Source organism: Somniosus microcephalus, chromosome 12, assembly GCF_052327205.1.
Source record: "Somniosus microcephalus isolate GS21.2 chromosome 12, FLI_Smic_1.0, whole genome shotgun sequence".
Lineage (NCBI taxonomy): Eukaryota > Metazoa > Chordata > Chondrichthyes > Squaliformes > Somniosidae > Somniosus > Somniosus microcephalus.
Genome location: NC_140998.1, coordinates 158,651,401 through 158,667,361, shown reverse-complemented (window position 1 = coordinate 158,667,361; position 15,961 = coordinate 158,651,401). Strand labels below are relative to the sequence as shown.

The 15,961-nt window shown below is 45.2% G+C and overlaps 1 protein-coding gene across 1 annotated transcript in view; it reads left to right on the top strand.

Moving 5' to 3' along the window:
- The window catches only part of LOC147109624 (uncharacterized), a 103,579-nt gene that overhangs the window by 42,101 nt on the left and 45,517 nt on the right, over positions 1-15,961 (top strand). The window contains exons 7-9 of the mRNA XM_086003698.1: positions 9,365-9,423; positions 9,907-10,005; positions 12,727-12,842. Coding sequence (XP_085859824.1) covers positions 9,365-9,423; positions 9,907-10,005; positions 12,727-12,842 — 274 coding nt within the window. The remainder of the gene's footprint in view (positions 1-9,364; positions 9,424-9,906; positions 10,006-12,726; positions 12,843-15,961) is intronic.

Below are 15,961 nucleotides of genomic sequence, written 5' to 3'. Positions count from 1 at the left end.
TTGATGTCTCTGCCTTCCACTTTTGCTTTTTTCCTTCCTGTCTTTTGTTTCTATCCTTGCTTCCCTTTCCTCTGTCTCCCTGCACAGGTTCCCAACCCCCTGCCATTTTAGTTTAAACCCTCCCCAACAGCACTAGCAAACACTCCCCCTAGGACATTGGTCCTGGTCCCGCCCAGGTGCAAACCATCCAGTTTGTACTAGTCCCACCTCCCCCAGAACCGGTTCCAATGTCCTAGGAATTTGAATCCCTCCCCCTTGCACCATTCCTCTAGCCACGTATTCATCTGAAATATCCTTCTATTTCTACTCTGACTAGCACGTGGCACTAGTAGCAATCCTGAGATTACTACCTTTTGAGGTCCTATTTTTAAATTTACCTCCTAACTCCCTATATTCAGCTTTTAGGACCTCATCCCGTTTTTTACCTATATCGTGGGTACCTATATGCACCACGACAACTGGTTGTTCACCCTCCCCCTCCAGAATGCCCTGCAGCTGCCCCAAGACATCCTTTGACCCTTGCACCAGAGAGGCAACATACCATCCTGGAGTCTCGTTTGCTGCCGCAGAAACACCTATCTATTCCCCTTACAATAGAATCCCCTATCACTATAGCTCTCCTATTCTTTTTCCTCCTGTCCTGTGCAGCAGAACCACCCATGGTGCCAGGAAGTTGGCTGCTGCTGCCTTCCCCCGATAAGCCATCTCCCTCAACAATATCCAAAGTGGTATATCTGTTTGAGAGTGGGATGGCCACAGGGGACCCCTGCACTACCTGCCTGCGCCGACTACTCTGCCTGGTGATCACCCATTCCCTTCCTGCTTGTGCTGCCTTTACCTGCTTTGTGACCAACTCCCTAAACGTGCTAGCCACGATGTCCTCAGCATCGCGAATGCTCCAGTATGTATCCATTCGCAGCTCCAGCGCCGCAATGCAGTCTGTCAGTAGCTGCAGCTGGATACACTTCCCGCACACATGGTCGTCAGGGACACAGGAAGTGTCCCTGATTTCCCACATAACGCAGGAGGAGCATGCCACGGGGCCGAGCTGTCCTGCCATGACTTACCCTTTAATTAATTTAAATTAAATCAAATCAATACCACGAATTACACTACAATTAAATGATATACTCAAGGGCCCTTGGTTACTAGCACTCCCCGATACACAACAGAGACCTTAGAAACTATAACCACAAAAATTAAGACCTTCTAAATTTTGTAAACTATTAATCTTAACTGTCAAACTATAGAGTAGTATAAATACTTGTTAGATCCATGTGTTAATGGAGACATGGAATGCAGGAGTTGATTTAACAAGTGTTTACTGAACAAAGTCTGGAGGTGAACTAACAACACAAGACGCTACACAGGCTTATCTACCCGAGTGGTCACTACTGGTACTACAGTATACAGGGGCTTCAAAAACATAGTTCCTCTTAAAGGTACATACACTACAATTCCTCCCCTTTTAGATAAATAGTACATAACATTTTAAGTAATCATTAAATAACATTTTTACAAGAACAATAATATACACATTTGCTGAAGTTAATCAATTACAAATTCAGTCTCTCTGGAGGCTTCCTGACTCGGTCCGGATAACGCCTCGGTGGTGTAGTAGGTTCTTTTGGCAAGGTCGATTCGGCTTCAATGCTAGTGTCAGGTTCATCTGGTTCCAGTATCACCGGATCGGAGGTAGTTACTATGGGTATCTCTGCTTCATCACTAGGCGTATAGAGTTGTGGTGTAGGTTGTCCTTTTTCGGATGACTCTATGATCTGGTCAGCATGGCGCCTTATTATGCTTTCTCCAATGTCCACGGTATACATCAGCGGTCCTAGTCGTGTGCAAATAGTTCCAGGCTGCCATTTCTCGGTACGGTAGTCCCGGGCCAAAACTGGTTGACCTATCTGGAAGGTTCTAGTTGACCTTTCATTCATGCTTTGAAATTGCCGGTTCTCTACGTCCCTTCTGACGTTTGGCTTGACCAAATCCAGCCGGCATCTTAGTCTTCTATTGAAAAACATCATGGCGGGGGTTTGGTTTGTAACCACATGTGTTGCATTCCTGTACGCAAACAAGAAGTTATCTACCTTATGTTGTAGATTTATGTCTTCATTACCCATGGCCTTTATGGCCTTCTTGAAGGTCTGGACAAACCTTTCAGCCAATCCATTGGTGGCGGGATGGTATGGGGCGGACGTGTAGTGCTTAACCCCATTGTTTTTTAAGAACTTCCTGAATTCTTCGGATACAAATTGCGGTCCATTATCAGAACAGATCTGTTCAGGCAGCCCATTCCTGGCGAATATGGTCCTTAATACTGTGATGGTTTTTTCCGTGGTGGTGGAGGACATCTTTATTACCTCCGGCCACTTGGAGTGTGCATCCACCGCGACTAAGAACATTTGAGTCCATAAATGGACCAGCAAAGTCGATATGTACCCTTTGCCATGGAGATGAGGGCCACTCCCATGGATGTAGAGGGGCTTGTGGTGGGGCGTTTTGGACCTTCTGGCATCCTAGACAGCTCTTGGTCATTTCTTCGATGTCTCCATCGATACCTGGCCACCACACAAACGCTCTGGCTAAGCTCTTCATTTTCACTCCACCCAGATGCCCCTCGTGAAGCTCCTTTAGCACTCTATCCTTGAGTTTGGGTGGAATCACCACTCTGGATCCACACATCAAGGTTCCTCGGCACACTGACAGCTGTTCTCTTCTTTGCGAGAATGCTGGCAACAGTGGTTCGCCATGTGCTGGCCATCCCTTCACCGTTAAATCGTAGACTCGTGAGAAAGTCGGGTCATTTCGCGTTTTCTTTTCAATGGTAGAATTTGTCACCGGTAGATGATCGAGTGGAATATCTCCACTGGGTCCACTGTAGGCGCCTCTTCCACCGTTGGCAACGGTAGGCGCGATAACCCGTCAGCATTCCCATGCTGTTTTGATCCTTTGTATTCTATGTCATATTGGTGTGCCCCTAGGGAAAGGGACCACCTCTGTAGCCTTTGCGCTGTCATAATGGGAACGCCCTTTTTAGGGTTGAATATGGAGACGAGGGGTTGATGGTCAGTCAACAAGGTAAACTTTTGTCTGTGTAGGTAATGGTTGAATTTCTTCACCCCACACCAGGCTGAGTGCCTCCCTGTCGATCTGGGCATAGTTACGCTCAGCTGAGTTCAATGAGCGTGACGCAAAAGCTATCGGCCGCTCCGAGCCATCAGGGAATCTATGCGATAATACCGCTCCCACGCCGTAAGGGGATGCATCGCACGCCAGTCTGATTGGCAGTGATGGGTTGTAATGAACCAACACTTCCCTGGACGTGATCAAGCCTTTGCATTTATGGAAGGCACATTTACAGTCTTCGCTCCATTTCCAAACTACTCTCGTTTATAGCAGTGCGTTAAGCGGGTGCAGAACCGTCGACAAGTTTGGTAAAAATTTATGATAGTAATTTACTAATCCCAGGAACGACCTTAATTGTGAGACATTTTCAGGCACTGGGGCCTTTATGACCGCTTCAATTTTTTCAGGTGACTTATGCAACCCTTCTTCGTTAATGACATGGCCACAATATGATATTTGTTTCTGGACAAATTCGCATTTGGGGCGATTTGCTCGTAGGCCCCATTCTCTCAGCCTCGTGAGCACCTGCTCCAAGTTGGCAAGGTGCTCGTTGTCGTTTTCTCCTGTTACAAGGATGTCGTCTAGGTAGCATTGAGTCCCCGGAATCCCTTGCAGGACGTGCTCCATAGCTCTTTGCCAGATAGCCGGAGCTGATGCCACTCCGAAAACCAGTCGATTGTACTGGTACAGGCCTTTGTGTGTATTTATCGTGAGATACTTTTTAGAGGCCTCCTCAACCTCCATCTGTAGATATGCCTGTGCTAAGTCAATTTTGGTGAAACGTTTCCCTCCGGATAGTGAGGCGAAAATATCTTCTATCCTCGGAAGAGGATACTGTACCGTGTGAAGAACCGGGTTTACAGTCACCTTGAAGTCCCCACAGGTGCGAACTTTTCTCTGTTCTTCAGATTTATCATTATTCAATGCTTTTTTCATGATTGGAACGATGGGTGTTGCCCACTCGCTCCAATCTATTTTGGATAATACGCCTGCCTTTTCCAAATTCTCCAGCTCTGCCTCGACTGCTGGACGAATTGCGTATGGCACCGGTCTTGCCTTAAAAAATTTGGGAATTGCCGCATCTTCCACTTTTATTGAGGCGGTAGCGCCTTTCAGGGTTCCTAGTTCCTGTTGAAACACTTCTTTGGCGTTAGCCAAGATTTCTTTTAATCGTCCAGGTATGACATCATCATCGTTTTTCTTCTTACTAGTCACCGTCAGTGCCTGAATGGAGTGCCAGTCTAAACGTATCTTTCTGATCCATTCACATCCCAACAACGGCGGACCACCATCTTGCAGAACGTATAAATACAACTTCTGTATTTCCTTGCCGTTGTATACAACAGGCACCCTTATTTTCCCTCTGGGGTATACTTTCTGCCCCGTATATGCCTTCAAGACAATGGATGTGTCTTTCAAAGGTATATGCGGAAATAGCCGCTCGTAATCCCGTCGACTCATGACGGTCAGAGCTGATCCTGTATCTAGCTCCATTTTGACTGGGGACCCCGCTATCGTGAGGGTAACCCAAATGGTCTGGTAATCTTCTTTGGCAATTACATTATGTAATTTGAGACAGTTTAGTCTCTTGTTTCCGGAGTCGCTATCGCTCTTCTGGTCTTCGGAGCTACTGTCCGTCATCATTTGTACCTTTCTGTACTTTTCCTTATTGACCTTTTTACTGTCAGCGGATTTCTTTCCAGATCTGCATACACGTGCAATGTGTCCCATCTTTCCGCATTGCCTGCATGCTTTGTCCTTGAACCAGCAGTCCTTCTGGTCATGGGTGGATCTGCCGCAGCGATAACATCTCTCGAAACCCCGTGTCATTTCATGGGTGCCGAAGTCCTGTGGCTTTTGCTGTATCTCTGCAGCTCCTCTTGCTGCTGCTTCGTATGATACAGCCACACTGAAAGCCTTGTCCAGTGTCAAATCTTTCTCAGAAAGTAGTCTTTTCTGTGTTCCTTCGCTTAGGAGACCGCAGACGAATTTGTCTCGTAGAGAATCTGCCAGTCCTGCCCCGAATTGGCAGTGCTTTGACAGCTTTCGTAATTCGGTGAGGTAATCAGCGTTACTTTCATTCTTGTGCTGATTCCTCCTGAAGAATTTGAATCGTTCCGCTATCAGCAGCGGTGTTGGGTTTAAGTGCTCCTGTAAGGTATCAACAATCTCCTTAAAATTCTTGTCCATCGGTTTGGCTGGAGTGATCACGTTTCGTAACAGCCCGTATGTCCTTGCGCCCATCAGATTTAGAAGTACCGATGCCTTTTTATCATCCGCTACTTCATTCGCCTTGCAATATACCTCCACTCTTTCCACATATGTGGTCCAATCTTCTATATCACTATCGAAAGCAGTAATATTGCCAGTCTTCGGCATCTTGAAAATCTAAAATGGCGCTTCCCGAGCTTTTCTTTCTTCCCCACCGAGTTAAGATGGCGCCTCCCGTGCTTTCCTGCTGCTGCCGCTGCTGCCAACGCTGTTCTCCGCGGTTCCCGTTGCGACCTGCAGCTTTTCGAGGTATTTCTATTTTTTTTTATATATCGCTTCAATAGTTTCTCCGTTACTTGGAGAACCGTTCCCGTCGTGGAGCGGACCCTCTGGGACTTTCCCCTCCCTCTGCTCGGTCCAAACGCCGACCTGCTTTGCAGCACCGGCCGCGCCCTGAGTGCTCCACCCTCTCTCTCTCTTTGCTTCTGCTTCCCGACTCGCTGCCCGGCCCCGTTGCAGAGCCACCCGATCGAGCTCTAGCCCGCCGCAGCCCAGGAAGGATCAGTGCACTACCTGCCACCAGCCCGTTTAGCTGGGGAAACCACAGACTGGAGACCAAGCCTGGCCCTCGTTTTCGAGTTTCTTCGAGTTATTTTATTTTTTATTTTTTTTCTGGCTTCAACCTTCGTCTGAGGAATCGATCCCCTTGAGGTGCTGCCGAATTGCAGCTAAGTTCATTTCTAACTCGTCGCCACTGTTAGATCCGTGTGTTAATGGAGACATGGAATGCAGGAGTTGATTTAACAAAGTCTGGAGGTGAACTAACAACACAAGACGCTACACAGGCTTATATACCCGAGTGGTCTCTACTGGTACTACAGCATACAGGGGCTTCAAAAACATAGTTCCTCTTAAAGGTACATACACTACAATACTCACCCAGTCAGCTGCTTCCTCTTGCCCGCGTCACTTTTTGAATCGTGACGTGGCTCCGGAATGCCACCACCGGTCTGAGATTGGTAAGCCTCTGAAAGAAAGCCCGCAAAAGTGAGTTTAAGTACTCATTGTACCGCCGCTCTCTGCTCCTCCCGACACTGGCCTCTGTTGAAGCATAACCCCCCTGCTCTTGTATTCTCTGCCTCTACTAATAAAGGCAAGCATTCGTATGCCGCCTTAACCACCTTATCTACCTGGCCTGCTACCTCCAGGGATCTGTGGACATGCACTCCAAGGTCCCTTTGTTCCACTACACTACTGTGTCCTACCATTTAATGTGTATTCCCTTTCCTTGTTAGCTCTCTCCAAATGCATTACCTCACACTTCTCCGGATTGAATTTCATTTGCCACTGTTCTGCCCACTTGACCAATTTATTGATGTCTTCCTGCAGTCTACAGCTTCCTTCTTCAGTATCAACCACACAGCCGATTTTAGTATCATCTGCAAACTTCTTAATCGTACCCCCTATATTCAAGTCTAGATCATTGATATATACCATAAAAAGCAAGGGACCTAGTACAGGAAACTTTGTGATATCCGGCACCAACGGGACCGAGCTGTTGCCGTCCCATCAAAACTGCCGGACAAACCAGCGGTAATGTTAAAACATACGGAGCTCTGGCTCCGTATCTAGCAACAAACCCTACAGCTTCTAAACAGTCGGCCGTAGCTTGCAAGCGTCTCTGTAGCTAAGCAACAGCTTTAGCTAGACCTTGCAGAGCCTGACTGGTGAAAAAAAAGCAACGAAAAGAAAAAAAAACTTACTGAACCGACTCCTGAATTTTGCCGGTGGATCGAGCATTCCGGACAGTTAACCTCCGGATAAAACAAAGTTTCCTGTACTGAGCCCTGCGGAACCCCACTGGAAACAGCCTTCCAGTCACAAAAACACCCATCAACCATTACCCTCTGCTTCCTGTCTCCGAGCCAGTTTTGAATCCAACTTGATGCTTTGCCCTGGATCCCATGGGCTTTTAACTTTATGAACAGTCTACCACGTGGAACCTTATCAAAAGCCTTGCTAAAGTCCAAATACACTACATCAAACACACTACCCTCCTTGTTACCTCCAAAAATTCAATCAAGTTTGTCAGACACGACCTTCCGTTAACAAATCCGTGCTGACTATCCTTGATTAAGCCGTGTCTTTCTAAATGAAGATTTATCCTGTCCTTCAGAATTCTTTCCAATAATTTTTCCACCACCGAGGTTAGGCTGACTGGCCTGTAATTACTCGGTCTATGCTTTTCTCCCTTTTTAAACAAGGGTACCACATTAGCAGTCCTCCGGCACCACACCTGAAGCCAGAGAAGATTGGAAAATGATGGTCAGGGCCTCTGCTATTTCCTCTTTTGCTTCGCTTAACAGCCTGGGATACATTTCATCTGGGCCTGGGGATTTATCCACTTTTAAAGCTGCTAAACCCCTTAATACTTCCTCTCTCACTGTTTATTTCATCTAATATTTCACACTCCTCCTCCCTGACTGCAATGTCTGCTTTCCCCCTCTCCTTTGTGAAAACAGACGCAAAGTATTCATTAAGAACCTTACCGACGTCTCCCGCCTCCACACACAATGTGCCTGCATGTCCCCTAGAGTTTGCAGAGGTAGAGAAAGAACAATTACTTTTGTTTTCGGCAGAATGGATCTTTCTAAAAGATCATTACCTGGCAAAAGTTTGATCAAAAGGAACGTAAAGGCAGATAAATCGAGCAAGTCTGGCTATGAGCTTCCCCTCACTATCATACATTTGAGCTCGGGAATACCAGTGTGCTCTAGACCTTCAGAGGAAAAGCATTGTGCAGTTTGTTTTTCAATATCAGGGTTTTCAACACATGCTGACTTGGTCCTGTACCCTAGCTTAATCACCTGTCAATCTGTCACAAGCATGGTGCTGCATTCCATCGCAGGGCTATTCTTGTGGTTTTACCCTGGCTAACTTAACCAGAATATTTATTAAACAACGATCCAGTATTCACGAGAACAACCACGAGTATTCTACTCAATGCAGTTTTAAATGGGACAGAATGTGAACTGATCTTTTTAAATTAAAAGGTCGGGAAAGATGTTTGTCCAAATTATTTCATTTTAGCAGTTGAAGACTGAGCAGGAGCAATAAAACTGCATTTCCGCTACTATTTAAAAAAAAAAAAAAAAGTTTTCTCTTCCTCCTCTTACGGCACTGACTCCTTACTCCAATATGGTTGAACCAACATTCTCTAGTACCTCACTCAAATGGTCATTATTCATGAGTTAAACCATGTGGGATATTACAGCTGAAACCAATAACCATTCTCCCCCAATTGCCCTATGAGTCCACTTCCAGCAGGGATCACTCTCCAATCCCAAAGTGTTGAAGCCAATTGTGGCACCACTTTGCTGGCAGAGATCAGTTAACTCAGCACAGGACATGGATCAAATCTGGGACTTTCTGGTCTATCTCAGCCTGCTTAAACTAGGACTGCCATTACTTTAATATCCAACTTCATAACTAGCTATATTACTTTAGTTCTAGTGGCTTTAAGTGCTTATGGTACTTAGTGATGTACATATAGCATGTGAGAATCTACGATGTGCACGAAGACCATAGAAAATGAGGACTATTTTCCAATCTTATTTTAATAGTCTGTCATTTGTTTTGTTGGAACAATGCTTTTAAAATGCCACATTTTAATATTTTATTGTACATAAAGTAATTTTAGTCTAGCAGTGATGGGACGCATCCATGATTATATAGATTTGACCAGACTATCTTCTGAATCCGATTAGATTGATTGTATCACTTAAATAGTATTAAAAGTACTGCTCATGTGCTATCACTGCATGCAGTTAATGTAGGCGGGGGGGGGGGGAAGATAAAGAAAGCTTCAATTGAGGTAACGGCAGCCAGCTGAAAGCTTTAGAGGGTCTTGTAAACCAGTCACGTTGAATAGCTGTGTTGAAAGGAACATTGAGGTTCTGTTGGAAAATTCAAATGGCTGACCAATCTGGAGCTTCACTGTGCAATTTTTATCTTTTTTCAGCTCCGAAATGTAACCTGAATACATCCCTAGTGATTTTAGAAGAGTCTGAGTTGCATGAGGTATGCTCATTTTATTCTCTTGTTTGATCCATGACTTAAAATATAGTGATTTGAGGAGGGGATTTGGATATATGGCTATTGATCTACTGTGCCAACTCCTGTGTTCAGATAAATGTTAAAACTTTGCTTAGGTGGAAAGTTTCAAACTATATACTTATTTAACAATATTCTGCTACTTCACATACCTCAAGGGCACCCTGCAAGGGCTCATAACGTGAGCGTGTGTCCTTTATAACTTACTGTAGTTTAACAGACTAGAACAACCCAAGTGTTGCAACATGATCTACAGAATGGGGCCATACGTAATTTGGTTACAAATGTGAAAAATTGAAATTTGGCACTTAAATGTGAAAGGAATGTAATGGATGTGTGCTAAGGGGAGGTATAATTTCATATACTGGCTGGATCTGGTATGTGTTTATGTAGAATCTCTTGTAGTCAGTACAGTTCTGTACAAACTGACATAAGAACAATTTTTTGTAGAAATTGATGAATGGCCAGATTACAGTCCGAGAATTTTTCAAACTCTTGAAAGTTCAAACGCATGTTCAGAAATCTCGCCAGAGTGAGCTACAAGTCGATGTAAGAATGCAGCTACAGATATTCAGACTTTGATCTCGTAACATACTGAATGTCCTTCTAAAGCAGTGTTTCACAATTAAAATGTCAACCAATGAGTTGCCATTTTTGTGTGTTTTAAACCTTTGAATGCATTTTTGTTTTATTTTGTCTTGGTGGCTGTCCCTTTTTTAAAAATATCAATCACCGTATACAAGAATTTGAAATAGCTGCAGTTAAATGCCCCCGTCTAAATTGATATAGGTTGCAAGATTTTTACGGTTTTGTTGTCTCCAGGGTTATAGGTTTGAAAGAGGAGCCAAGCCGCATAATTCAAATATAAATAGTACCAGTCATGTGGTTTCCCAGCAGCCAGTGAGAGATGAAATAGTGCATGATCTGGTTGCCCAGCTTGGCAGTGAATAATAATAGGTGAAACATAGCAGTTATTTGGTTTGCTAATCAGACAATTGGAAATGGACAGTAAGCATACAGGTTTCTAAATAATTACACATTTCATTCATGTCAAATGCCGTGGCTAAAATGTTAATGCCACACTTTTATCAACAGTTTGGAAGCTGTTGACTGGTGGTTATAATTTCCCCATCTCCATCATTCCCAGGTGCAAGCCTGGTGGTTTCTCGATAGGTAGCCGCACTGATTGTGGGAGCAAGTGTCCCGGTATCAAAAGCAGCGACCAGTTTTTAGCAACTTCTAGACTGTGCTCCACACTCCACTTACAAAATTCTATTTGTAAAATATTTTATTATGGCCACATTTTAAATTGTACAGTTATATTTCCCCACACAATGTCAAATTCAAGCAAACTAAACTTGTTTTTAAAAAAAAAAAAAAAAAAAAGTTTTAAAAAAATTGGACAGCAAATTAGAGTATTTTCACCAGTGTATTGGTACCACTTACTGTAGGAAAAAATGTACTTGTGTGACATTCTTAATTCAGTAACTGAAATTGCTCCCACCTGCAGTGGCAGACCTGTAACTGCCAGTACTTCAACCCCCAGAGCTACTCAGCTCTAAAGCTCTCTCTCAAGTTTGGAAAGTGTAAAGCTAGAATTGTATGGCTGGATTTTTTTGCAGTTCAAATAGATAGAAAGACTTTATAGTTTCTTTTACAACTTCAGGACATCCCAAAGCGCTTTACGATCAATGAAGTACTTTTCATTGCTAGGGGGATAGAATATAAAAATAGGGAGGTATTGCTTCAGTTGTACAAGGTATTGGTGAGACCGCACCTGGAATACTGCGTACAGTTTTGGTGTCCATACTTAAGAAAGGACATACTTGCTCTCGAGTCAGTACAAAGAAGGTTCACTCGGTTAATCCCAGGGATGAGGGGATGGACATATGAGGAGAGGTTGAGTAGATTGGGACTCTACTCATTGGAGTTCAGAAGAATGAGAGGCGATCTTATTGAAACATATAAGATTGTGAAGGGATTGGATCGGGTGGATGCGGGGAAGATGTTCCTGATGATGGGTGAAACTAGAACTAGGGGGCATAGTCTTAGAATAAGGGGCTGCTCTTTCAAAACTGAGATGAGGAGGAACTACTTCACTCAGAGGGTGGTAGGTCCATGGAATATGCTGCCCCAAAAAGCTGTAGAAGCTACATCATTACATAAATTTAAAACAGAAATAGACAGTTTCCTAGAAGTAAAGGGAATTAAGGGTTACGGGGAGCGGGCAGGAATTTGGACATGAGTCTAGGTTCGGATCGGTTATGGCCCTGTGGGTAGCGGAGTGGGCCCAGGGGCCGTGTAGCCTGATCCTGCTCCTATTTCGTGTGTCTAATTCTGTTAGATTCAGGAGATGGTTCTGTGATAGTGGATTGGCGGTTAGGATCAGATCAGCCATGATCTTATTGACTGGCGGAGCAGGCTCGAGCGGCCGATTGGCCTACTCCTGCTCCTATTTCTTATGTTCTTATGTACTTTTGAAGTGTAGTCATTTATTGTAATGTAGGAAGCACAGCGGCCAATTTAAACATAGCAAGGTCCCACAAACGGCAATGAAATAAATGATCAAATCATCTGTTTTAGATGTTGATTGAGGAATGTTAGCTAGGACATCAGGAGAACTCCCCATGTCGTCTTCAAATAGTGCAGTGAGATCGTTCACGTCCACCTAAGAGCTTTAACGTCTCTTACAAGAGACGGCACTTTGGACCGTCGAGCAGTCCCACAGTACTGCACTGGAGTGTCAGCCTAGCTTATGTGCTCCAGTCTCTGGAGTGGGACTTGAACCCACAACCTTCTGACTCTGGGGCAAGAGTGCTAGCAACTGAGCCACAGCTGACACAACAGACATAATACAACTATTTCATATGCGCACCACTACATTAGTGACAGTACGTTGTTGGGTTAGTACTTCCAGTAAATCCAAAGCTTAACTCGGCAGTTACAAAGGCTTATGAAGTTACACTTTCTCCTCTAGGTGAAATGCAGGCCATTAACTTAAGACTTGGCAGAAAAATTGTTTTGAGATGTGGAGAGAATTATAGTAGGGACTCATTAATTCAGTGTAGCATTGTTTCTTGGAGTTGGTATGGTATGCTTTTTAGGAGGGGTGGTGTGTCCTTGCATTAAATCACCAGAATGGACCATTACCCCAGTGGTATTTTTCACTGTTTTACTAATACTTGGATCAGTTCTGTGAAACTATTTAAATTGTGTTTCACAACATTTCTTTGCCTGGTTATTAATGTATTTTGTTGATTTCTTGGTCAGCTTGAATTGGACAAGGCCTCAGCACTTGAAAATTGGCTGGCAGTGAAGTTTGTTCACCGACCAAAGCGGGAAGTCTATGAAGAGGACAGCAATGCTCTCTCTGCAGCCATAGCTGAGTAAGACCCTTGTAATGTTTAGATCACATGAAGGCTAAAAACTGTGGTCTGTGATTTATCATTGTTTCTACTTTGTACAGAAGTGTAATCCAGAAAGATCAAGTCTGTATACTCTGAGAATACGTCTTTTATTTTGCTAACCTAGTTATCACTGAAACATCTAATTAATAAAAAAAATTGAAATTCTCACATTTCAAAAAGTGGCGTTGCTAACGGAAGATATAGTTGAATATTTCTTTATCCTACTTGAAGCGCATTATTATTCATATACAGGAAACTTTCGTTTAACCGGAGGTTAAATGTCCGGAAAGCTCTATCTACCGGCAAAAGTCAGGAGCCATTTCCTATAAGTTTTTTTACTTCTCGTTGCTTTTTTTTTCCAGTCAGGCTCTGCAAGGTCTAGCTGAAGCTGTTGCTTAGCTACAGAGACGCTTTTAAGCTGCGGCCGACTGTTTTGAAGCTGTTGCTAAGCAACAGGGTTTGTTGATTCACAGAGCTCAAAAGCTCCGTATGTTTTAACATTAGCGCTGGTTTCTATGGCAGTTTTGATGGTACGGCACCAGCTCGGTCCAGTCAGTGCCAGATACCAGAAAGTTTCCTGTAGCTATATTAGACTGGTAACAAAAATGGATTGATCCAGATTACTCTACTATTTAGCATTAAAAGCTAATGTTGCTGATAACTCTTGACTGCTCTACCAGAACTGAACTAGTATGAATTTAGATGTCAGAATTGGGTTAATCTAACAGCCAGTAAATGTGACCTATTAATTGTAGGACTTTTCTGGTACAGTCGCCACCACTTTGAAAAGTCCACATTTAAAACAGGCAGTCACTTATTACAAAGAATTTACAGCACAGAAACAGGCCATTTGGCCCAACTGGACTGTGCTGGTGTTTATGCTCCACACGAGTGTCCTCCCACTCTACTTCATCCAACTCTCTCAGCATATCCTTCTATTCCTTTCTCCCTCATACTTATCTAGCTTCCTCTTAAATGCTTCTATGGTATTATCTCAACTACTCCATATGGTAGCAAGTTCCACATTCTAACACACTCTGGGTAAAGAAGTTTCTCCTGAATTCTTTATTGGAATTATTAATGACTAGCTTATATTTATGACCCCTAGTTTTTGACTTCCCCCCCCTGCCCCCCCACACAAGTGGACACATCTTCTCTACGTCTACCCTATCAAATCACTTCATAATTTTAAAGACCTCTATCAGGTCACCTCTCAGTCTTCTATTTTCTAGAGAAAAGAGCCTCAGCCTGTTTAGTCTTTCCTGATGGTTAAAACCTCTCAGTTCTAGTATCATCCTTGTAAAGCTTTGTTGCACCTTCTCCAGTGCCTCTATCTCCTTTTGTAATACAGAGAACAGAACTGTGCACAGTATTCTAAGTGTGACCTAACCAGGGTTCTATATAAGTTTCACATAACTTCTCTGCTTTTCAATTCTATTCCGATAGAAATTAACCCCCAGTGCTTTGCTTGCACTTTTTATGGTCCTATTGACCTGCATTGCTACTTTTAATCATTTGTGTATCTGTATCCCTAGATCCCCTTGTTCCTCTACCCCATTTAGACTCTTGCTTTCCAAGGAGAATGTGGCCTCCTTATTCCTTCTACCAAAATACACCACCTTGTGGCGTTGCCACATTGGGGAAACACTGTGTGCATGTAGATAAACCTGTATAATCCCCTTTTAACTGCTGTATTCCCCTCCCCCCGCAAGACAGTTGCAAGCTGAGAGGAATAAGGCACGTTCAGACTTGCCTGCTGCTGATTGGTTTTCCTTCTATCAGGTTCCAGCAGGTGACCAATCCGTGAGTCATCACAGGTTCGCGGGCTTCACGAATTCAGTACTGTATTGTGAGAGTTGGAGTAAAGACCTATTTCTTGTAGCTCGCTCTGTTGCCTAGTTCTTTACACGGGAGACCGTAGTCCCCCACATTGGTGACCCCGAATGTCGGCGGCCGAAGCCCCCGACTCACGCAGCCCTACAGAGGCCAGCAACGACCCGATGGCAACCAGCAGCAGCCTGATGTTGGCTGGCGCCGCGTCCTTGAAGCTCCCCACCTTCTGGGAACACCAAGCACCAGCTTGGTTCGTGCACTCGGAGGCCCAATTCACCCTTCGCAGGGTTCAAGACGATGAAGAAAGGTACCTCCACGTAGTCTCAGCACTAGCAAGCTCTACCGCCGAAGTTCTCGACCTGCTGGGGAACCCACCACAGACCGGCAAGTACTCAACCATTAAGGGCCGCTTGCTGCAGGCTTACGGCCTGTCCAAGGAGGAGAGGGCCCGCAGGCTTCTCTCACTACCAGGCCTCGGCGATTCTACCCCGACCCAGTTGATGAGCCGGATGCTTGTGCCCCTGGGCTCTGAACCGCAGTGCTTTTTGTTTCGGGCCCTTTTCCTCAGCCTGCTTCCTCAGCAGGTACAGACTGCCCTCGCGGGGTCCCCGATCACGGACTGCATACAACTGGCAGCCGCCGCGGACAAAGTTTTCGCCGTCGCCCAACTCGGCTGTGCAGCCGCGAGGCTCCCCGACACCACCGAGCGCGTGCCGCCACGCCAGGCCGCAGAACTATGCTACTACCATGCGCGTTTCGGCCACAAGGCCCAATGCTGCAGAGCACCCTGCTCTTTCGATCAAACCAAGATGGCCGCCCGGCCCTACGCACCAGCCCTGCGCCGCCGCCGAGGCCCGCTCGACCGCCGCCACGATGGCCATCGGCACTGCAGGTAAACTGCTGTACATAACCGACTCTCTTTCAGGGCGCAGATTCCTTTGCGACACCGGAGCCCAATACAGCATAATTCCTGCCTCCCAGCTCGACATCCAGGCAGGCCGCAGCGGCCCACCCTTCGTGGCGGCAAATGGCGCAGCCATCGCTACTTTCGGAAAGCGACGGGCCGAGGTTTGTTTCAACGGCCAGCGATTTACTTGGGATTTCGTGACGGCCTCGGTGGCACATCCTTTGCTGGGCACCGATTTTCTTTGCGCCCATGAACTCCTGGTCGACGTCCGCGACAGGCGCCTGATCGACGCAGCAACTTTCGCTTCACTGGCCTGCCAGCAGAGCAACAGCCCGGCCCTCGTCTGGTCCTGCTCTGC